Consider the following 23,903-nt stretch of genomic DNA (forward strand, 5'->3'; position numbering starts at 1 on the left):
CATCTCCATGCCTCTACAGGTATGTCCTGATGACATAGCTGTAGAGTCATGGGGATTCCTTTCCACTCTTCATCCTCTTCATAGCTACCCTCATTTCCTCCTTGCTAATCTACTGCACTTCCTGATTCACTATCCCTACATCATCCAACCTTCTCTCGCTCATTTTCTTCATTCATCAGCCCCTCAAAGTACTCATTCCACCATCTCAGCACAATCTCCTAACTTGTCAGCACATTTCCATCTCTATCCTTGATTGCCCTAACCTTTTGCACATCCTTCCCAGCTCAGCCCCTCTGTCTAGCCAATCGGTACAAGTCCTTTTCTCCTTCCTTAGTATCTAAGCTCTCATACAACTCACCATATGCCTTTCCTTTGCCTTTGCCACCTCTCTCTTCACTTTACGCTTCATCTCCTTGTACTCCTGTCTACTTTCTTCATCTCTCTGACTATCCCAATTCTTCTTTGCCAACCTCTTCCTCTGTATACTTTGCTGTACTTCCTCATCCCACCACCTTGCCCGGCCATCCAGCAACTCTTCACTACCACCCAGTGCCTATCTTAACTCCTCCCTGAACTCACATCAGTCTTCCTTCTTCAATTTCTCTCCTTGACACCATACCTACCCATCACTCCTCATCACTACTGTTCTCTTCACCAACATGCCCATTGAAGTCCACTCCAATCACCACTCTCTCCTCCTTGGGTACACTCTTCACCACTTTATCCAACTCACTCCAGAATTCTTCTTTCTCTTCCATCTCACACCCAACTTGCGGGGCATATGCACTGATAATATTCATCAATACAACTTCGATTTCCAGCTTCATACTCATCACTCTGTCTGACACGCTCTTCACCTCCATCACACTCCTAAAATTGCATTTATTAGCATTAAATGAGTTTTAGATCAATTACAGAAGAAAGTCACTGTGATCTGCCTAAAATGACCATGAGCTGTCAAAAAGATGGCTCGTAATTTGCACGCGATTGTGCGTGTCATGTCACTATTCATGACGCATGTTAGTCGCATCATTTCCTTCGTGAAGTTCATTGCTCTGTCCTAGAAACACACTAGCATTCTCCAGATCAGAGTAATAGTCTAAACTTGATTTTTGATTATTGCCAATATGTCTGGTTAGAGTAGCTGTTTCAGACGCACCATGACTACCACCAAGGCGTTGCAGTATTTACAGGCGTTGGACAGTGGCAATTTTAAATTGTTTGAAAAATAGTATTACAGTTGTTAAAATGTTAATTTTGGTGCCAGTCATCTCCTAACAGACATACTAACATATGCAATTCATTAATATCTCAATTGGGTATTTATCTTGACAGAATATAGAGTTTAAAAACCGGCCATCATTTTGATGTCCTATGGTCATTTTAGGTAGGAATGAAATCCTGGTCATTCTGGTGTTAAAGCTGTAAGACTTTCCTCACATAGGGGGTAGATGGAGCCAGTAAAATTAATCCCTAAGTATTTGTACCTAGTGCAAGATAAGTTGAAGGGGATACTAGATTGAGGTATTCCCTGGGCCAACTGATTGAAAGGAAAACATTAGCTTTTCTATATATTTAATTTGTACCCAGAGAAAGTTCCAAAGGATTCAAGAGTGGCTAAAATATGCGGAATGGAACTTATTGCATCGAAAATAAAGGAGCAGGTCATCTGTGTACAAAGATATTTTATGCTCGACTCCACCTCTTTTAGTACATGAAAACCACTTATTAGCTTTAGGTACAATTGATAAAGGTTCAATAACAATGGCAAAAAGGAGGGGGGAAATCAGACAACTTTGGCGTGTCCCGCGTGAGAGGGGAACGCATGGTGATTGCTGATTGTTGGTATACACAGGCCTGTGGAGAATGATACAGTAAACATACCAGGATGTAAATTTCTCTCCAACCCCAAATTGCTTTAATGTGAAGAATAGATGGTGCCTCTCAACTCGATTGAAGGCTTTTTCTACATCGAGCGATATAACCACCTCAGGATTGAACAGAAGCGCTAGGGAGTGAATAAGGGGTCTCGTTGTGTTTGTGAAGGAATGATGGTTTTTAATAAACCGTGTTTGGTCAACGGAGATAATAGAAGGCAAAATAGTCTCAATTCTATATGCAAGCACTTCAGCAAATAGATTTTCATCTACATTAAGAAGCAAAATAGGCCGATAAGAAGAACATAAATTACGATCTTCATCCTTTTTAAGGATCAGTGAAATAGAGGCTTGCGTAAGTGTTGGCGGTAGTGTACCTTATTGGAGAGAATCCTCAAACATTTCTAAGAGCAAAGGCGTTAATTGATTGGACTTTTTATAAAATTCCAAAGGGTAGCCGTCCGATCCCAGGAACTTCCCAGTCTGCATTAACTTGATGGTATCATTTATTCGTGAAGATTTAGCAGTGTTTCCAAATATTTGTGCTTTTCTTGAGTTAATTTAGGAACATTGAGCCCATTGGAGAAATTTAACATGTCAACGTCATCTTCAGGTGAGTCAGATTTGTATAGATCAGAATAATAGGCTCTGAAAGGCTTATTAATTTCACAGGGGTTAGTTGTCAGTGAACCTAAATTATTGATTAATTGAAAAGTTGGTTGTGAGGCCATCTTGCCCTACAACTGATGTGCAAGAAGGCATCCTGTCTTTTTCCGATGTTCATACAATGTTCCCCGTGCTTTAAGCAACATATTTTCTTCATCCCTAGTGGACAAAAAATTGAGCTCAGTCTGGAGACCAAGTCTCTCCTTGAACAGCTCAGGAGACAGCAATATGGAACATCAGCAGGCTAGATCAGCTATTGCGTCTATAAACTGTCATCTCTTTTGTGCCTTGTTAGTATGAGCAAGTGAATGAGATTATCTCTGTCATGGGTGTGTGATCTGGGTCATCAGGATTTTCCCATCCCCTGATTGGTGTCTCAGTTCACCTGCGCCCGTGTGCCTGAGTGACCTTGATTGCCCGGCTTCACTAACCTGTTCCCTTCTCCGATTGGCTCTGCGGTTCCTGCGCACCTGCGCCCTATCTCCGTACCCTTTCGCCAATTGGCTGTCCGGTGCCTGCCCTGTGCTGCACACCTGCACCCAATCTCCCTCCACTTTCTCTGATTGGCTGTAGAGGTCCTGCGCACTGGCGCCCAATATCCCTGATTGCCCCCCCCCCCCCCAACCCTGGTATATATGCTCCTCGGTTGCTCGGGCTTTTTCCCGGTTTGTCTCACTCACTCACAGAGACTCTATGTCGCCGGATCGCCACGTCATTTTGTGAGCTTTCCTCCTGTCTGTACCTGCCTTCTGTTCCTGCTGTTTGTATGTGTTTGTGTTATTAAAGCTTTGTTCAAGCCCAGCCTATCCTTGCTGTCTGCATTTGGGGCCTCTCCTGCTCTCGCTCTCACCATGACAGAACAAACTGACCAAATATGGACCCAGCAGACCTGCTCAGCCAGCCGTATACGTGCGAGGATTTTGGTGTGTCCAGGGACACTTTCGTCAGTTAAGAGCCAGGCTTCTTTGAGCTTCTCACCGTAGTCTGGAAGAAGGACCCTGACTTAGCCCAAGAAGTGGCTTTCTTCATGCGGAAATTCCAGCTGAATCCGGTTCCTCCCAAGCCCTGCACGACAGTGTCTAAGCTGCCCGGCACCCCCAAGTCTCAGCTGCCTAATTCCCCCGAGTCTCAGCTGCTGAGTGCCCCTGAGCCTCAGCTGCCCAGGGTCCCAGAGCCTCAGCTGCCTAGTGCCCCCAGTTCCAGAATGGTCGGTCTGTTTCTGAGTCATTGGCTGCCCCGGCTGGTGTGCGGTCTGTTCCTGTGCCGTCGGCTGTCTTTTCCAACGGGTGGTCTGTTCCCGAGCTTTCAGCCGCCCCACCTCCAAAGCCTGCTCCCTGAGTGGCTGCCGGCCCACCTCCGAAGCCTGCTCCATGAGCGGCTGCCCCGCCACCTCCGAAGCCTGTCCCCCAAGTGGCTGCCCCGCCACCTCTGTAGCCTGTTCCCTGAGCGGCTGCCCCGCTCGATGATTGGTTCACACGTCCGCACTCCAATGGTAGATGTTCAGAATCCAAAATCAAGAACTAGCATCATCACAACAAAGAGTTTTAGTCTGGTTGAAACAACCAAGCTTCAAAAAGGGCTGAGGTGTACAACAAGCTAATCAGCGAACCATTGTGATATCTGTGAATATTCAGATGCCTGTCCCGGTCCAGATAGAAAAAAACTCGGCAGTATTCTACGAGCCACGTTCATTGCAGGCTTGCTTATTCAGATAAATTCACTGGGTGTTGATTGACAGTGGGCAACTGCATCGACACAAAGCCGATGCTTAGACCGCTACACCACCGCGGACATCTGTCTTATTTTTGCCAGACATTATCTGGAGTTAGATTGTGGCCCGTTCCCACAATGCTGAGTACACTTGAGGTTTGCTGACAGTGTATAAAATAGGAAATTAAGAGGTCGCTCAGGAGCTGCTCTGTATGCATCTGCTTCACGCGGTCGCCATAACCTCTTTTCCTGTGTATGTGAATGGTGTGATGTGAGTCTGTCTTGTGTGCATGTGTAGTCTGTCCTCCTGTCAGGTCTCCATGATGGTCACGTGGCTCGGGTCCTGGACTGTTCCGGTGGCATCTGGACACTGCTTGGCATCCTCCTCATCATATTCTTCATATATCTTATAATTCCATTATAAATCTGTTATCCTCTTTAAATGTTGTATTGGGTAAATTGTGTAAACACAACATCCATTGCCAATTGTCCATCTTGGGAGAGAGATCCCTCCTCTGTTGCTCTCCCTGAGGTTTCTTCCTATTTTTTCTCTCTATTAAAGGTTTTTTTTAGGGAGTTGTTCCTTATCCAATGTGAGGGTCTAAGGACAGGATGTTGTGTTGCTGTAAATCCCACTGAGGCAAATTTGTAATTTGTCATATTGGACTATACAAATAAAACTGACTTGACTTGAAAGTAGAATAAGGTTCTCACCTATTTAAATTCCATTCTTTGACACACTGTCAGCAAATGGCTTAAGGGTCAGTTTTAAATTCATGACTTCTGTTTATTTTTCATAATGTAGGCTACCATCACACTTAAATACAGCCTAAAATTATGTGTTGAATGTAAAACTGACAGATGCTGTCAACTAACCCAACAGTTTTATTGTTAGAATAAAGAAATACAGCATATTTCAAAAAGACATGCATCTTAGGGTTAATACTCCTGCCTGTGCTCCTGACCAAGGCAATAGGAAGAAATAACTGGAGTTGGTCCCCGGGTGCTGCACGGCGGCTACCCACTGCTCCTAGCTACACAGCTAGGATGGGTTAAATGCAGAGAGTGAATTTTATAATATGTATATTAAACATAACAAAGAGTATTCTATTCTATTATTGATTAAGTCATTTTATTGATTTCATTCAGGAGATAGGCACACAGCACACTAGCTTACACCTGTAAGCACTGTTGTCTGTCTGCTTTTCTTTTTTTCGAATCCCCGCATTACCTCTGGCTCCCTACATCTTGGGCATCCCTACAGGCACAATTGGCTTTGTCTGCGGGTTGGAAGCCGGATGTTGATATGTGTCTTGGTCGCTGCACTAGCGCCTCCTCTGGTCAGTCAGGGCGTCTGTTAGGGGGAGAGAAGTGACTGGGCGGAATAGTGTGATCCTCCCACACGCTACATCCCCCTGGCAAAATTCCTCACTGTCAGGTGAAAAGAAGTGGCTGGTGACTCCACATGTATCAGAGGAGGCATGTGGTAATCTGCAGCCCTCCCCGGATCAGCAGAGGGCGTGGAGAAGCAACCGGGACAGTGTTGAAGAGTCGGGTAATTGGCCGGATACAATTGGGGAGAAAAAGAGGGGGGGAGGGGTGGATCCAAAAAAAAAAAGACAAAAAAAAAGGTCTGCACTTGCGTCTGATAACTGTGTCTGTACTTTCAGGTTAGCCTACGTGGACCATGCTGAGGAGCTGGCATCCAGGTTTCTCCAGTGCTTCCCAAAGAACCGCCTCTCTGCCCAGGCAGCCCTGAATCACGAGTACTTCAGCCACCTTCCTGCACGGCTCTGGGACCTGCAAGATAGTATGTAGCCCTAACACATCACTCCATGTAGCCATAATACTGTCTCTTCTGGCACGCTGCATCGAGGTCTCCCAGTGACCTTCCCTCCTTGTTTCTCTTTGTCTCTTACCCTCGCTCACTTTTTTACTCCCTCGTTCTCTTTTGTGTTGCCTCTTTTTCCTCCCTCAGCTTCAATGTAATGTGTATCCCCCTCACTCCCTTTCTCTTTGATTCCCTCACTAAAGAAGAAGTGGAGTGACCCGAGGTTGTTTTTGTTCATGCAGCGAAAGCCTCTTATCAGCTGGGTGCCGTTGGGATAGCAAACCCAGCTGGACCTCTGCTGGCCGCCTTGAGAGTCACAGTTTGATTTTCCAACGTCTTGATTTGTTTTTATGCCCCTAGCAAAACTACATTTAGTTGTAGTCCTTTAATACAGGCCTTTTCCTCCCGCCATAAAACCAGCACCTGTTTAGAAATGTGTTTCATGTGACATAATATTCATAGTGTTGTTTTCCCCAAATGTAGCTTTTTATGCAAAATTTACCCACAGTTCACGACTGATAGAAATATGGGTGTTTGGGTAACATATAAATCTTCTCTATAGCATCAACTGGGAAGGAAGGTATGTCAGATATTACTGGACTATCCATATTATTTGACAGGCTACATGCACATATATAGCAAAATCCCTTTACTACTTGTTTATCAGCAGTGTAAAAGCCTGTTCACAAGCTTCCATCTCCGGTAAACTACTGCCAACACAACCAACTGGGTTGTAATTTTAATATGTGAATTCAATTTTTACTCCTCAGATTGGGATTTTTCAGTGCTATTAATCCTGTTATCAGCACCCAGCAGGTTGTTCTGCATAAGGATATGCAGATGGCAATGGTCACTGTGAGATCCATGCCTTTTTTATATCTGTTATGCTCTCTCTCTTTCTCTCTCTCTCTAGCGCCTTCTATTTATCCATCTCTCCCTCTTGGTCCCTTTCTTTCTCCCTCAAACACATATACACTGACACAGCATACTCTTATTTTCTCTTTTTGGCATCCACACAGCCAGACAAAAAGCACATAAAAACAAAACGCAGCGTGCAGAACTGAAATTCCAATGAGCACTGCCATTTAAAACAGCCTGGCAGTGGATGAAATCAGTCATCCTCTGTGCACGTTAAGCGATGGAGAGGAAACAAACCTGGGTTCGAATACTGTTGGCAGAGTATGTGTTGGGGAGGAGGTTAGAATTATGCAGTTATACACAAAGTAAATGGGAATGAGCTGAGGAAATAACTAATTTATCTAATTTTTCTAGCATTTGGAAATAAACCTTTTCAGTATTGATAATTTCCAGGAGAATAGATTGATGTTAATGGAGAATTCAGCCCTGAGGTTAGTACATCTGTAGCTTATCCTCTGCCACAAGCCACGGAAGAGATCAGATGAAGTATTTTTCCCATCTTGTTCTTGTAGAGATTAAGAGCACGCCTTTAATGCCCAGTCATTACTTTTTGTGTTGTGGATTAATGGAGAGAGTAGCCACACAGATTACAACCAGCACTGTTAGAATTACTGAGACAATGGAGCTCCTGAGGGATGTGGTACTTTGAAGACTGGATTGTGACAATTTCACTGTCTGTCTAGGGGAGAAAAATCACCCTGAAACAACCCTCCTAGCTCTTTGTACTGCAATACATTTAAACAAATAGAATCCTGACTTGGGTGAAGAAGAGTTTGTTTGAAAGTAAAATGTATGAAAGTGACTACTGTGTTGGCAAAGTCCCTGCTATGGTTCCACGTTCAAAAAGATGATTTGCCTCCGGCTTGGTCAGGCGCCCCTACAGACACAGTTGGCCGGTGGAGGTGGGAAGCCCGATGTGGGTATGTGTCCTGGTCACTGCACTAGCGCCTCCTCTGGTTGGTCAGAGCACCTGTTCGGGGGGGGGGGGGGACTGGGGGGAATAGTGTGATCCTCCCATACGCTACAGCCCCCTGGTGAAATGCCTCACTGTCAGGTGAAAAGAAGCAGCTAGCGACTCAACATGTATCCGAGGAGGCATGTGGTAGTCTGCAGCCCTCCCTGAATCAGCAGAGGGGGTGAGGCAGTGACCGGGATGGCTTGGAAGAGTGGAGTAGTTGGCCAAGTACAATTGTTAGGGAAAAAAACGGGGGGGGGGGGGTAAAAAAAAAGCTCTCCGCAAGAATGCCCCATTACAAAGTTCTATTCTCCTCACACAAAAAAATATGTTTTTTGCCTTAGGAACATATAGTTTATTATTCCTTTATTTTATCCCCCTGTAGTGTCTTCTATCTTCACGGTACCAAATGTCAAGCTGCAAACAGAGTCAGGAGACAGCATACAGGTGTGTGCAAGGAGGAACAGTCATGGGAAAGGCACCTCTGGCAGCAAGCACTGACCTGGAGCATCGTCCCTGCACAGGACTTCCTGCCAGGTAGGTACAGATCAGCATGCATACAAATGGATTATATGAGAAACAAGATGCACATACAATACTATTGCAACAGCACACATATCTGCATGCAGCGACATATGCAAGGTGAAACTGCACAAGCGTTGCGTTCAGAACAAATCCTGCTTACAGACTACTACATCAACTGCCATGATCTGTCTCCTCACACTAAAAAATCATGACAGCGCTGTCTGCAGTGAAGCTGAAAATTTAGAACTAGTTGGTAGGACATCTCTGAGTGGGCTAACAAAGGTATGTTGTTCTTTAGAGGCGGGGGAGCTTGTTCACCAGTCAGATAATGCTACTGTATTAGCTTGCAGTAAGACACCCAAAGAACAGCCTTGAAATAATGGTGTGTGTGTGTGTGTGTGTGTGTGTGTGTGGGATGGGGGGGATATTTGATTAAGATCAATTAAGATCTTCAGTCACCAGCAGGTGCAAGAATGATGGGAAAAGACTCGTTGTAGGGTATCAGGATGAACCTTTAAGCTCGTCTGTCACCCCCACAGTGTGCACCCAAACAAGTTGAAATTCACTCACTTTGCGAATAACATAGACCAAAATACAATGAGCTTTTACTACAATAAGCAGGCCTATCATACTATTTTCTTTAAGGCTTTTCATCAATTTAAAGCAAAACACTTTTTGATTTTACTCCAAACATTTCAAGAACACAATATGCATCATATGCATGATATGTATAGGAATTTTGGTGTTTTTAACTGGTTATATGTAGGCCTCTTGTACCATAAAGCTGCTGACGTTGTAGTTTAAGTTCAACTTGAAAGACTAAATGAAGCAAGACAAGGTATTGAGACAGTGAAGGATGGCTTTGCAGTATAGTTTTTAGATAGTTTTGTGTTATTTATAGGAGGTAGATGAGGCAGACTGGTTCAGACGAAGTAGACCAGTAAAGGCCAGCGGTTCCCAGTAAGCAGCCTGTGTGCAGAAGTCTGCTCGTGAGGGCAGCTGCTGAGCTCATACTGAAAACCTGGACTGAGCTCATAGTGAGGACCTGGACTGAGTGAAAGCAAACGTGATTCTTCTTCATTGGGTCATATCAACACTACAACACCTGTCAGTACAATGCCCAAAAGATAATGTAGCAGGCAAGGTAAACAAAGTGTAATATTATGCTGAAAATAATGAAACTGTATAGTTACGTCTGAAACTAAAGAATTGCAGAGGATAGAAACATGGTTGGTTCATTTTCTTTGATAAGAAAAGAGAAACAAAAAAGACAATGAGTGAATTGAAAGAATGAAGAGAGAAGATGAATGAGAGGGGACGGACAGGTCTCACATTAGTCTTTTACAGTAGCATATTACATATATTACAGTAGCATCTACGATTACAGGCATGGGCGCAAGTTCATGAATACTGGGATGGCATCCACCTGTGCCCCCTTCCATAGGGTTAGTGGTTGTGTCAGGAAGGGCATCCGACATAACATTTTACCAAATCAGTGTGTGGCTTGACAAGACCATACCAGATCGGTCGAGGCCCCGGGTTAACAACGGCCGCCATTGGTGCTGTGCCCTCACAGGGTACCGATGGAAACTATCAAATCAACTGTGGTGACCCCTAAGAACAAGCTGAAAGAAGAAGTAGTAACGTATTGCATTGATCTCTGTCTATTCATGATTCTGCATTATTCACAAGATTAGCTGATGCAGCTAGATGCCCATTTTAGGCAACAGATCAATCTGCCGATCAGTCTGCTCAAGGAACACAAAGTCCAACTCAAAGGTTCAACAGCAAACAGTGCCCAGTATACAACAGCACTATGCCAGTACAACTTTGAGTAGTTACCCATGAACAAAAACAAGCCTCATTTGTAATCGAGAGTTTTTTTGATAATGGGTTTAGTTTAGGTACCCTGTGAAGGCACAGCACCAATGGCAGCTGTTGTTAAGTAGTTAACCTGGGCCTCGACCAGTCCAGTATGGTCTTGTCAATCTGCACAAAGATTTGATTTACACGTAAAAATAAAACCAAATCATTCTTTCATATTCCCTCACCATTTTAAGGGTGTCAGACCAGGCACGTAGCCAGGTAGGTGGTTTTCGTGTCTGAACCCCCCCCGAAACCCCACGGCCCGTCTGAAATGGCACCAATAATTATTTAGTTATCGTTTTGATTATTTGTCACCGCCCCTCTAGCCTACTCATACACTGCATCTATCGTGACTGACAGGTGTTAAACCTGTCAGTTAATTTGTTTCCAAACATGATGTATCTTATTGGTCTGTTTCGTAAAACAAATAAAATCACAGGCTTTTGATTGGCTCAGGGGTCTGACGAGTCAGCTAAGCAACCTGCCACTGGTTATGCTAGCTAAGTGGTCGATCTATAGTTTGCTTTTCAAAAGCAATGGAGCCGCTGAAAGCTACCTGTAAATCAGGCAAGAGCAGTGAAGTTAATATTCGTAAAATCAGTAATATTTTTGTTTCAACGTGTCCCGACTCAAAAAAGAAAAAAGAGAACATTACAGATGATCTGGTCACTAACGTTACCGATTTCCCGGAGCAAGTGTTAGCAGACCCACTGCCCTCCTCCTCGGAAACGGAGCCAGAGTTAGCAGACCCGCCCGCCATCCTCTACCTCGGAAACGTTTTCACACGACTTTGTGGATTATATTGGTGGGAAAATATCAGACGAACAGAGAAGAGAAATATACTCACTGGACTGGACTGCCAATATTGGACAAACATTCCCTACAAAACTAGGAGGTAAACTACGTTTCCAACGTCATGGGATTGACCACTTTAGCTGGCTAGTATACTCAACAAGGTCCGACGGTTGTTTTTGTAAGCACTGTGTTGCGTTTGCAGTCGAGCATGTGGGCAAGGGAGGGCACAGAAAAGCTGGCAAGCTAATTAATGTCCACTTCTCAGACTGGAAACATGCTTTAGAGACGTTCAAAGACCATGCACAAAAGGCATATCACAGAATGCAAGTTTGAAAGCGGACAATTTCCAAATGGTTCTCAACACTAAAATGGATGCAATTTCACTGAGGCTCGATTCTGAGAGAAAAAAGCGAGTCCAAGAAAACAGAGAAAAACTCAAAAGCATCATTGCAACGTTGATTTTTTGCGGTCGCCAAGAACTCGCCCTGAGAGCTGATATTGATTCAGGGCCAGTGACATTGAATGAGCCAACTCACAATGACGGAAATTTCAGGGCTTTACTCAGGTTTAGGGCGACATCTGGCGACACAGTACTGTTACAACACTTGAGTAAATGTGCAGCAAACGCTAGCTACTGCAGTCCTGATGTACAAAATGAAATAATCAGCATAATTGGAGATGTGATAACAAACAAACTGGTGCAGAAAGTAAACTCCGCGCAGTGTTTCGCTGTGTTGGCAGATGAAATGAAGATGTTTCAGGGCGGGAGCAGCTTTCTGTCTGTGTCAGATACGTGAACCAGCATGACAGCCAATATAGCATCAGAGAGGATTTTTTGTCCTTTGTTGATATCGAGAAGTTAACCGGGGAGGCAATCGCCAATTCAATCGAAAGTCCGTTGACAAATGCAGGCGTTGATTTACAGTTTTTACGTGCCCAGGGATACGACGGCGCATCTGCCACAAGTGTCCGTTTACATGGTGGCCAAGCTAAAATCAAAGAGAAGCACAAGCAAGCAGTTTATGTGCACTGTGCCAGCCACAGTTTGAATTTGGTCCTAAACAAGTGCTGCACTGTACAAATGGTGCGAAATTGCTTTGGAATTGTCTCGGAAATCTGCACTTTTTTCCATGATTCGGCTTTGCGGTCTGCATGCAGTCTGCGACACGAGACGGAACGTCTTTTACCCAACTGCAAGACAACGCGACTGACGAAGTTGTGTGAAACGAGATGGGTCGAACGCCACGACGCAATATTTACATTCAATGAGCTTTTAGACCCTGTGCGATCCAGCCTGCAGAAAATCAGTGAAACCTTCACAGGAGACACATCTGTCAAAGCCACTCAGCTCTTTAATTCAATTGACAATGCAGAATTCATGCTGTCCATGAATGTGAGTGAGAAGATGCTTGCAAGAACCTACCACCTGTCCACCTTCCTTCAGAAGGAAAATTGTGACTTGGTGAGTTGCGTTTCAGCTGCTGATGCTGTTATTGAGCAGGTAGATGAGATGAGGGCTAACTCTGAGATGCAGTTCAGGCAGATTTCCCAAAAGACCTCTTCCCAAGCAGCCAAGTATGGGGTTGAATTTCGACCACGAAGAGGCATGGACTGCAATGAGGATCCATTGAAGGCCTGTGAAAATCACTACAGGCAAAAGCTTTTCATAGTCATGCTTGACTTTTATTCATCACAGATGAAGGAACGCTTCAGCAAACACAGAAATGTGATCTCCAACCTCTGCTCCTTACTGCCATCTATTGTCAGCATGCTGAACGACAGCTCAGCTCAAGCGCTCTCCAACCTGTATCCTGATGAAGTGTCACCGCATCTGGAAGTTGTAAAGTCAGAAATTGACACCTGGCGGGATAAATGGAAAGATGCAACTTATGTTCCACAAAATGCCATTGAGGCATTAAATGCCCGTAACAGTGAGTTGTTTCCAAGCATCTTCAAGCTTCTCCGTGTTTTGACCACGCTTCCTGTCACCAGTGCCCATGTCGAGAGAAGTTTTCCCCGTCTGGGAAGGATCAAGGACAAAATGCGCAGTACAATGACGGAAAGACGGCTTAATGGACTGACATTGCTCTCGGAGCACAGAGACATTGTGGTGATGCCGGAAAGAGGTACTGGACATCTTTTGCAGACAAAAAAGATGATTGGACCTGCTTTTATAAGGTAAGACCCACTTTTATTTATTAATGCATTGATGATTATCTATGGGCCATTAATACGTTGACATTTACCGTACGGTTGGGTATTAGGCTATAGTATACAGTGTGGGAATTTTATTTACCGGTAGCTTTCGGCAGTGTTGCCCGACCCCCCCCCCCCAAAATATGTTTCTGGCTACGGGCCTGTGTCAGACCCAAATTGTTCCGCAACATGTCTGTGAATGTTCTCATTCATCCAGGTCATAGTTATCCAAAGGAATTGAATCGAGTGCAACTGGACTTGGTATATATCTGTGAAGACGTTTCGCCTCTCATCCAAGAGGCTTCATCAGTTCGTGCCTTTCTGACTAGACCAAGCCAGTCAGACTAGCTTGACTAGACCAAGCCAGTCAGACTAGCTTGGTCTAGTCAGAAAGGCACGAACTGATGAAGCCTCTTGGATGAGAGGCAAAACGTCTTCACAGATATATACCAAGTCCAGTTGCACTCGATTCAATTCCTTTGGATAACCATGACCTGGATGAATGAGAACATTCACAGACAAAACCAAATCGTGCATACATAATATACTGATTAGATCAGGAATAAAAAAAAATATATGAAAATAAAATGAAAGAGGTAAGGCAAACGACAAAGTACACTGCTCTAAACAGGAATGCAATGGCAAGCTGTCATATATGTAAATTATTCTTCAAGATCCTATTGAAGGGGTGTCCATGTAGCATAGTGGTCTATTCTGTTGCGTACCAACAGAGAGATCGCCCATTCGAATCCCCGTGTTACCTCTGGCTTGGTTAGGTGTCCCTACAGACATAATTGGCTGTGTCTGTGGGTGGGAAGACGGATGTGGGTATGTTTCCAAGTCGCTGCACTCGCACCTCCTCTGGTCGGTCGGGGCGCCTGTTCGTGGGGGAGGGGGAACTGGGCGGAATAGTGTGAGCCTCCCTTGCGCTACATCCCCCTGGTGAAACTCCTCACTGTCAAGTGAAAAGAAGCGGCTGGCAACTCCACATGTATCGGAAGAGGCATGTGGTAGTCTGCAGCCCTCCCCGTATTGGTAGAGGGGGTGGAGCAACTACCGGGATGGCTCAGAGAGCGAGGTGATTGGCCAGGTACAGTTGGCATGAATAAATGTTGTGGGTAATGTACAACCTAGCCTACGCCCAGACGGGTGGTTCAGAGTATTCTTTGAATCAACCAGGAACATAAAATACATTTTTGGGGGGCACTCATGAGGTTTAGATATTAAGGTCAAGGGTAGCCAGTGCCACCCTTGCTATAACTTTAACTCTGACACTGCCTTAATAAAGTGAAAATGTTAAATAAAAATAATAATAATAATAATCACATGCACTAGGAATGTAGCTTGACGTTGTTGGTACAGTTGCAAGAAAAATACTGTCTCAATAGAAATAAAATAAAACCTGAAAAAATATACGTATATACAAACACACACACACACACACACACACACACACACACACACACACACACACACACACATAATATATATCTTTCAGCATTTTTCCCTGTATCTCAGGGGTTGCTATAGCGGATTTTACAGTTTCCATCAGTACCCTGTGAAGGCGCAGCAGTGGCGGCCGTTGTTAAGTTGTTGTTAACCTGGGTGTCGACCAGTCCAGTAAGGTCTTCTCAATCCGCATAAAGTTTTGACAACATTTTACGTCAGATGCCCTTCCTGACACAACCACTAACCCTATGGACAGGGGCACAGGTAAAGTGCTGGATGTCATCCCGGTATTCATGGGCTTGCGCCCATGCCTGTTGCCTGATTTATCTATGAAAAATATAAAGAGCAAAACGTAAGTGTGCTGGGCAGCAGGGGGCCTGTTGATTAGTCGGGGGGGGGGGGCATGTTCAGGTCCTGGAGAGATGGGAGGCGACAACTGATCACCTTCTCCGCCCAGCGAATGATGCACCCCTGCCTGCCCTGGTGCTGGCAGCAGCATACCAGACAGTGACGGAGTAGGTTAGAATAGACTCAGTGATGGAGGTGTAGAAATTCACCATCACTGTCTGTGACAGGTTGAATATCTTCAGCTGCCGCAGGAAGTACATCCTCTGCTATGCTTCATTGATGAGGGAGCTGATATTTAGCTCCCACTTGAGGTCCTGAGCAATGGTGGTGCCCAGGAAAGGGAATGACTTCACAGTGGTAACTGGGGAGTCACATTGGATGGGGGAGTGGGGGGGGCTTCAGGGCTGGTGGTGGACTTCAGGGTTTCTGCTGAAGTCCACCACCATCTCCACTGTCTTTATCTCCAGGTTGTTCTGACTGCACCAGAAAACCAAGTGATCAACCTCCCGTCTGTAAGCAGACTCGTCACCCTCAGATATGAGTCCGATGACGGTGGTGTTGTCCACATACTTGAATCTGCAAACCCTTTGCAAAGGAACACATCAGCAAAAAAACAAAACAAAACATCATATCAAATACAATCATTACAACATTATTAAACATAACAATAAATAGCAGCAATAGTGTAACAAGGCACTTAAAACCCACATGAAAGCTTTCCAGCATGCTTTTCAGGAATATACCCTATAGAAATTGAAAATAAAAGAATTGATTTATTTGATTTATGGTTTTTACTCATGTTATTCATTCAAAGTACTTAAAAGGTAATTATAGGTTAACAATTTAAAAGATTTTAACTTTTTTTTTACTTAATTTTAAGAGTCAACAGTACTGCTTGGGCGTATAGCTAGCATGATGTGCCCTGTTTTTCGATTTAGTTGTGTATGTGATGATTTCTCTGTTTTTCTATATCTCCCTTTCTGCCACATTTTTCCTTCTTGCATTAAGGCTTTTTTCCTCCTCTATCTTTCTCTCTCCCCCCTTCTTACATGTTTGCCCTCTTGAGAGTGTCAGAGTGGGTGCGTGTGATTGACAAATGGGAGAATTTGATCTGATTAGCTGTGCTCTCCCAGAGGGTCAAGGAGGCTAGTTAGCGGGACTTGTCAGTGAGCAGCAGAAGACGAGAGAGAGCGAGAGAGAGAGAGAGAGAAATGCAGCTAGTAAAAGCAGGAGGGGTTGGATGGCTGCATGGGGTTCAAACCCCCTCAGGCAGGTTTTCCTCTCACTGAGAGAGCCTCACACCACACACAAACGCACACACACATACCTTGCTCCCTCTAATGTCTTGTTATCTATTCTCGGGATGCTCTGCCAGTCAGAGAGAGAGAGAGAGAGAGAGAGAGAGAGAGAGAGAGAGAGAGAGAGAGAGAGAGAGAAAGAGAGCCCTGAAGGAGAGAGGCAGGAATTGATTTCATGTGTAATTTGTTTATTACCAGAGGGGGCAAATGCCATCCGCCTGATGAGGGAGGGGGGTTGTGGAGGAGATGAGACTCTGGATGGCTCCATCATTACCATAATCTGTCTTTACAGCTCCTGCAGCTGGGAGAACCTTCCTCTCTCTGCTCCTTCTGCTCTGTACCCTTCATCCTCTGCTTCCCTCTCTCCCTCATCTGCCCCTGTGTCTGTCTGTCTCTTTCTCTCTCTGTCACACCCACACACACACACACACACACACACACACACACACACACACACACACACACACACACACACACACACTCCATCTCAGCTCAAACTCACAACTCCCCACTACTTTGCATTTAATTTATTCTCTCTCGTTCCTTCATGGTCCCCCCTCGTTATCTAACAGTATTTATGTTTTATTCATGAAGAAGTATTACTATACCAAGATACCATCCACAAAAAACACAACACATAAGTTTGTTGTGAAGACAACAATGAATCTAATTGCGGATATAAATCTGACTGCACTGTATCGTAGAATGCTGCAGAGTATATTGTGTGTGTGTGTGTGTGTGTGTGTGTGTGTGTGTGTGTGTGTGTGTGTGTGTGTGTGTGTTTGTGTGTGTGTGTGTGTGAGAGAGAGAGAGAGAGAGTTTTCAGATCTGTCAGACTAGCTGGTCATTGTGTGTGACCAGATGGTGCCATCCCCATTTAGGATTTTGACTGGATGCAAATAAAAGAACAGTTTATATTGTGTACGCCTTCATGTGGATGAAGAAGCAGTGTGGATCTCATGCATGTTCACACAGCAAATGTGAGGTGGTCAACAAACAGAGAGGATGTGAGATGGGTAGATTTAAAAAGATGTAACATCCACTGGATGGATGTCTAGCAGTTCTGTAAATTAATCTCAGGAATGATTCATATTTTCTGTCACTGGTGTGGGTTGTTGAAGCATGAAGTAGCACACTAGGAACTCCTTCCTCCCCATCTCCTCTCATTCCTCCCCATCTCCTCTCCTCCCTCCCCATCTCCTCTCCTTCCCCATCTCCTCTCCTTCCTCCCCATCTCCTCTACTGTCCTCCCTCCCCATCTCCTCTACTGTCCTCCCTCCCCATCTCCTCTCCTTCCTCCCCATCTCCTCTCCTCTCCTTTTCCATTTTCCTTTCTTGCATCTTCTCCCAACATATGGGTCTTCCTAATGAGCTCTTCACACAGCTTCTCCGTTTTTTCTCCACTATCTTCCTTTTTTTTAAAGAAACAAAATGGTTTCTGTCTGTGATTCAGCCATATCTAGAGCTTCTTTCATCATCTGAGCAAGTTAGGATCAGATTACGCTGCCTAATTAATTCAAATTTATCAGTCTGCTTCTCGAAATCCAGAGGAAATTTGTTACGCAGCTCTTATTCTTATAGCAGAAAGAAAAGGAGATAGAATATTGCAGTTGTGTACATGTACAATGTTCCTTCACCACCTTTCTCTGGAAAAATACATGTAACTGACTGATCTGGCTAGGACTTAACCAGGGTAGTTACCAAGACAGAACACAGGTAGATGTTTCAGTGAGGACATGAAGACACACAAGCACACAGATGTGAAGGTGCTCAGACATGCAGAAGCTCTACATGCTACCAGCTGTGGTTCTTCTTTCTTCACTGATGAACATCTTGATGCATCATGCTGTGTTGGCTCACCTACCCGTTTCCAGACATGAATGTCTCTCGTAGTTTGATCTAGCATCACCCTACTCTGTGTACAACACAGCAGTGTGAGTAGCCCTGTGTGTTTGTGTCCATCTAGGGGTGCATGTTAGTGATTGTATGACTGCATTGTGAACACTCTTATACAAGAAATGTAAGAAGTAGATGCTGCAAAAATTATTACACTTCATCCCTATAGACCTTTGCCCCAGTGAGGTGATTGGAGTTTACTTTAGAAAACACTTGGCAAGAACAGAGATGTACAGGTGCAAATAATTAATGTCCTATGAGTTGAATGGGATCTTTGTCACTAAGGAGCATGGTGTCAGCCTCCGTTGCACAGATACTCACTTTTCACTTTTTTTTTCTTCCTGATTTTCATATACTTTAATGATCCCCATAGGGAAATTCCTCTCTGCATTTAACCCATCCTAGCTGTGTAGCTAGGAGGAATGGGCAGCCGCCGTGCAGCACCCGGGGACCAACTCCAGTTCATCTTGCCATGCCTCGGTCAAGGGCACAGACAGGAGTATTAACCCTAACATGCATGTCTTTTTGATGGTGGGGGAAACCGGAGCACCCAGAGAAAACCCACCGCAGACACGGGGAGAACATGCAAACTCCACACAGAGGACAACCTGGGATGACCCCCAAGGTTAGACAACCCTGGGGTTTGAACCCAGGACCTTCTTGCTGTGAGGCAACAGCGTTAACCACTGTGCCACCGTGCCACCCATCATCATCATACAATATCTGCAAAGTAATGGTGTCATGATTACTAAACTTCAGAACTTATATTAAGCAGGTCTGCCCTGGAGTGAGATAACTGCACTTATTCAACAAGTGACATATTAATGTGGTACCACTTTCATATTGTAGCATTATTACATTTTTTTAAGAAATTAAACACAGGATCTATGAATGCACTTTACATTTTTGACAATATAGGCTACTGTGTCCCTGTTTCAGTTATGCCGGCTGCTCTGTTAGACGTCATTAACTTGTAAAATAAAAGTAAATTAAGTTTATATGTAAATCAGATAAAAGCACTACATACCAGGGACGGGCATGGGCACAAGGCCATGAATACTGGGTGGCATCCAGCGCTTTACCTGTGCCCCCATCCATAGGGTTAGTGGTTGTGTCAGGAAGGGCATCTGATGTAAAATTTTGCCAAATTATTACGCGGATTGACAAGGCCATACGGGATCGGTCGAGGCTCCATACGGGATCGGTCGAGGCGCGGGTTAACAACGACCGCCATTGGTGCTGTGCCCTCACACAGGGTGCCAATCGAAGCTGTAAGGGCCCTGACCACCAGGCCAATGGTTGGCTGTCGGCCAATGTCGGGCCGTTGGTGAGCGTCTGTGACCCTAGTTTTTGCGGTGTGTCCCGCATCATTGGCACTAGTCGGACCCCTGTCGACAGCTTTTCAGCCGATTCAGCATGTTGAATCAGCGGAGCCCGTCGGTGAGAGAGATCACTCTGATTGGCTGTTCAGCTTAGTGAATCAGTGCAGATCGTAGATGCTAGTTGGCCGTCAGCTGTAGTCTTTGCGGTGTGTTCAAGTGCTACTTGTTGGCCCAGACGGCAGGCGACATGAGGTGACGCAACAGTCGGCCTTCATCCCTGCTAGTCGGTTTGGTGTGTCTTGGCCCTAAAATCCATTGTGGTGACCCCTGAGAAACAGGGAACAAGATAAAATCACAACATAATCGAGTCTGTTTCCATTGTAAACCCCATTAATGTATTTTGCTTGATGTGATCATGCCCCCCAACCTAATCAGCAAATGTGTAGATGTGTTAGAATGGGCCAGTCAAGGAGCTTTATCACAGTCATGCAGGACTGTGATATTGGCTGATACAATATGTGGTCTGCAGGCTCCACTGCAGAAAATCACACATCTTTCATCTCCTACTGCCCCCCCACCCCACCCCCCACCCATACCCTGCCTAATCCCTCTTCCCTCATTTCTAGTTTCTCTGTATTCTAGTTGCTCTTACCTAAAGCACATAATAGAGTTGTTTGATATTTTGTTATGAAGTGATTTCCGTTATTTTCTAGGACCTTAGTGTAACCCAGTAAAAAAAAAATTCTGTGCATTACTCTAAAGAAAGAGTTCATTATAATTAAATCTGACATTAAAAGTCCTTTCCATTTTAATGAACAAGGTAAAAACATGGAGATGTATTCCATGTTTAAAAACTGTGGTATATCTTTTGTAGAATGTATGAGTCTAAAAAGGTAAATGTTTAGTCAAAAGCAGGTTTATGAAGAGTTCATGTTTTTTTGGTTTTTTTTTATTGCAACTGGTAAAGCTGTGGCAATTGAGCTGCAGTCTAATAATGTGTTCCCATTGGTTGATGCCTGTGGGTCTGAGAGAAGTGCGTGATCAGACAGGAGCGAGTTGGCAAACGAGTGAGAGAGCATCGCTGTGTGACAGGAAAGGGAAGAGAGAGTTTGGAGAAATGTGTTGGCGTTATTGAAAAAGTAAGGCCAACATTTTAAGTAACGTTCATCCAATTTTATGAACTAATTCCTGTATTGTCAACTTGACATTCTGCAATAGGATTGTGTTTTGTCTGTTTCGTTAGCAGCAGAAGAATCCGACATGGAGTTTTGTTAGGCTGTTCACTGGGTATGTAATGCTAGCTAATTAAGTAGCATAATACACTATATAGTACAGTACATTCATTAGCAGAGTGAATAGACAATAGCCCACCCATTAGCTAACAAAGCACTAAGAGGAGTCATACAACATTTTCAAAGAAACACTGCGGAAAACCAGATAGTGCTCTGAGCTACCAGGCTGCTCAGAGTTCCTCTGGCTATGTTGGAATAAAGGACGCGGAAGACTCATCTCGTCTAGTTCCATGAGGGTTCAGTCAACACACATTGATATTGACATTTTGCTCGAATAGACACTGACTGATGGGTAGACACATCACCAAAAAAAAAAAAAAAAAACCCACAGAACCATACCAGGTACCTTTTATTTTATTTTAGTGCTCATTAATTGAGTGAAGAGACCATTTAATTCATTAGTCCCATCGGTCACGTGACTTTCTCATTGCCACCATGTTGGATCACCACCTATCTGTGGATATGTGTAGCAACCGTTTGTTTATTCTATGCAACGTGTGTTCTCACCACTTGTTTTTGCTCGAAAGTGCATTTATCAGATAAAAGTTAATTCTTGCTTTGTAAAATTATTGCCTGCTGCCATTTGTTATCTAGGGAACAGTTTTTTTTTTCAAAACTTGATAAGTACCTGGCTCTGACAGAAGAAGGAAAAATTCTCTGAGTTAGTGCCTACCATTTTAGGCCATAAGCCTACCTGATCAAAAGGAGTTCATCAATCATGGTTAACTTTTGTGCAATCATCGGGTGTTCAAACAGAATTGGAAGGGACAAGAAATGTTTTTTCAGATTACCAAAAGTTATCACACATCAAGGCAAAGATGCAAAATTAATATCAGAACAGAGACGAGCTGTCTGGTTGGCTGGGATTAGCAAATCAGATTTTACCACAGAGAAGCAAACCAACACCAGAGTTTGTTCAGATCACTTCGTCTCCGGGAAACCAGCTGCTTTTTTCGACAAGGCAAACATAGACTGGGCACCTACTTTAAACTTGGGACACAACAAATTCAGGCTTCCTGCAGATTCATCACTGAAAACAATCGTTAGAGGTCAAAAATGGAAGCAACAAGAGGCAAACCAAGATGAAGGCAATCAGACCCCTGTCAAGTTACCGAACAATAAGAACGGCTACATCGAAACCGCACTGGTAACAAAGGATGTATCTTGTCAAACTGATATGACCTGTGAAGAAATTTATGACTTGGGAAAAAAGGTATGAAAATGCAGTAGCAAAGCTTGATAAGTTATCCTTTACTGAAGAATCATTGAAGGAAGATGACAAAAAAGTTGCAGTATACAAAGGGCTTCCAAATTTTCTCACCCTGTCCTCAGTATTTATCCTTGTTGAGCCATACCTTTAACACAACAGTTCTTTATTGACAAAATGTCAGCAGTTCATGGTCCTTTTACTACGACTGAGGCTTAATCTGCCTGTTGAAGATGTAGCATACAGATTTGATTTATCCAAGTCTACCATATCAAGAATATTCCTACGGATGCTAGACATTGCCTTTGTTAGGTTTTCATTTTGATTAGATGGCCAGAAAAAGAAGAAATATGGAAAACAACACCACTTACATTTCAACAGCGTTTTGGGACCAAAGTAACAATAGTGATAGTGTAGAGCCGAAGGAACGGAGAAGACCGTAGGTTCACACTTTAGCCGTGTAGGCAACTTTCTTTAATCCACGGTAAATCAGAGAGACAACCAAACCCAGCTCGACTGAGCGGAGGTGGCAAGAATAACCAGAAAACTGGCTGGACAACCATAACTTAACCCTGCGTTAACCTGCCAGGGCAACCATGACTTAACCCTTAGTTCCTGGGTTGAATTCTGTCCCCAATACGTGTCCACCACATGAGCCCCCCCAGAATTAGCCCTAGTAATCGAAGTCAGGCAGGCGCGGGGGGACGACAGGCCGTCCGCGGCGGCTCCGGATAACAGGGGCCGGAGTGTCTCTGGGAGGCATTGACGCGGGCCTGTGGAGGTCGGCCTGAGCAGCAGAAGAGGCAGCTCGGGCCTCCACGGGGGGAGGAGGCGGAGCCGGGGGACGACCGCGACGAGGAGGTTGGGCTAACTCCAACGGCTGCGTCAAGTCCAGGTGTGCGGGTTTAACTCGGTCCACTGAAACATGCTCGGCCGTGCCCCCAAAATCCACCACCAGGTGCTTAGTTCCCCGTTCCAGGACGCGGAAGGGGCCGTCATAAGGGGGTTGCAGAGGGGGGCGGTGTGCGTCGTGACGGATGAACACGTAGTCCGCTGACTGCAGACCTGGGGGCACCTGGGACACCGGAGCGCCGTGTTGGGCGGTAGGGACGGGTGTGAAAGCTCTGACCCCGTCCAGCAAGGAGGCTCGTTGGTCCACAGCTGACCAGGGACGCGTTGCATTGGGCATGAAATCGCCTGGGACTCGCAGCGGCGTGCCGTACACCAGCTCCGCAGAGGAGGCTTGTAGGTCTTCCTTCGGGGCGGTCCGCAGGCCCAGCATGACCAATGGGAGCTTGTCGACCCAGTTGCAGTCCTTAAGAGTAGCCCGAAGCGCAGCCTTCATGGACCGGTGGAAGCGCTCACATAGGCCGTTCGCCTGAGGGTGGTAGGCGGTAGTGCGATGAAGCTTGACGCCCAGAGCCTCACCCACAGCATTCCATAGCTCTGAGGTAAACTGTGGCCCGCGGTCAGATGAAAGGTCGGAAGGCGTACCGAAACGTGAGACCCACGACCCAATAAAAGCCCGGGCCACATCAGCAGACGTTGTGTATGCCAGGGGAATAGCTTCAGGCCAGCGCGTAGTCCTGTCCACCACAGTGAAGAGGTAGGTGAACCCATGGGAGGGGGGTAGGGGACCAACCAGGTCGACGTGGACATGGTCAAATCGTCTCTCCGGCCCTGCGAAGCGTTCCAGGGGCGCCTTAATGTGGCGGTGTATCTTAGCCCGCTGACAGGCAACACACGAGTCGG

At 45.0% G+C, this 23,903-nt stretch overlaps 1 protein-coding gene across 1 annotated transcript in view; it reads left to right on the plus strand.

Annotated features, from left to right (window-relative positions):
• Positions 1 to 23,903, plus strand: part of cdk14 (cyclin dependent kinase 14) — a 278,497-nt gene that overhangs the window by 212,149 nt on the left and 42,445 nt on the right. The window contains exons 14-15 of the mRNA XM_056286990.1: positions 5,924 to 6,063; positions 8,343 to 8,494. Of these exons, the coding sequence (XP_056142965.1) occupies positions 5,924 to 6,063; positions 8,343 to 8,458 (256 nt within the window). The 3' untranslated portion in view covers positions 8,459 to 8,494. The remainder of the gene's footprint in view (positions 1 to 5,923; positions 6,064 to 8,342; positions 8,495 to 23,903) is intronic.

Source organism: Lampris incognitus, chromosome 9, assembly GCF_029633865.1.
Source record: "Lampris incognitus isolate fLamInc1 chromosome 9, fLamInc1.hap2, whole genome shotgun sequence".
Lineage (NCBI taxonomy): Eukaryota > Metazoa > Chordata > Actinopteri > Lampriformes > Lampridae > Lampris > Lampris incognitus.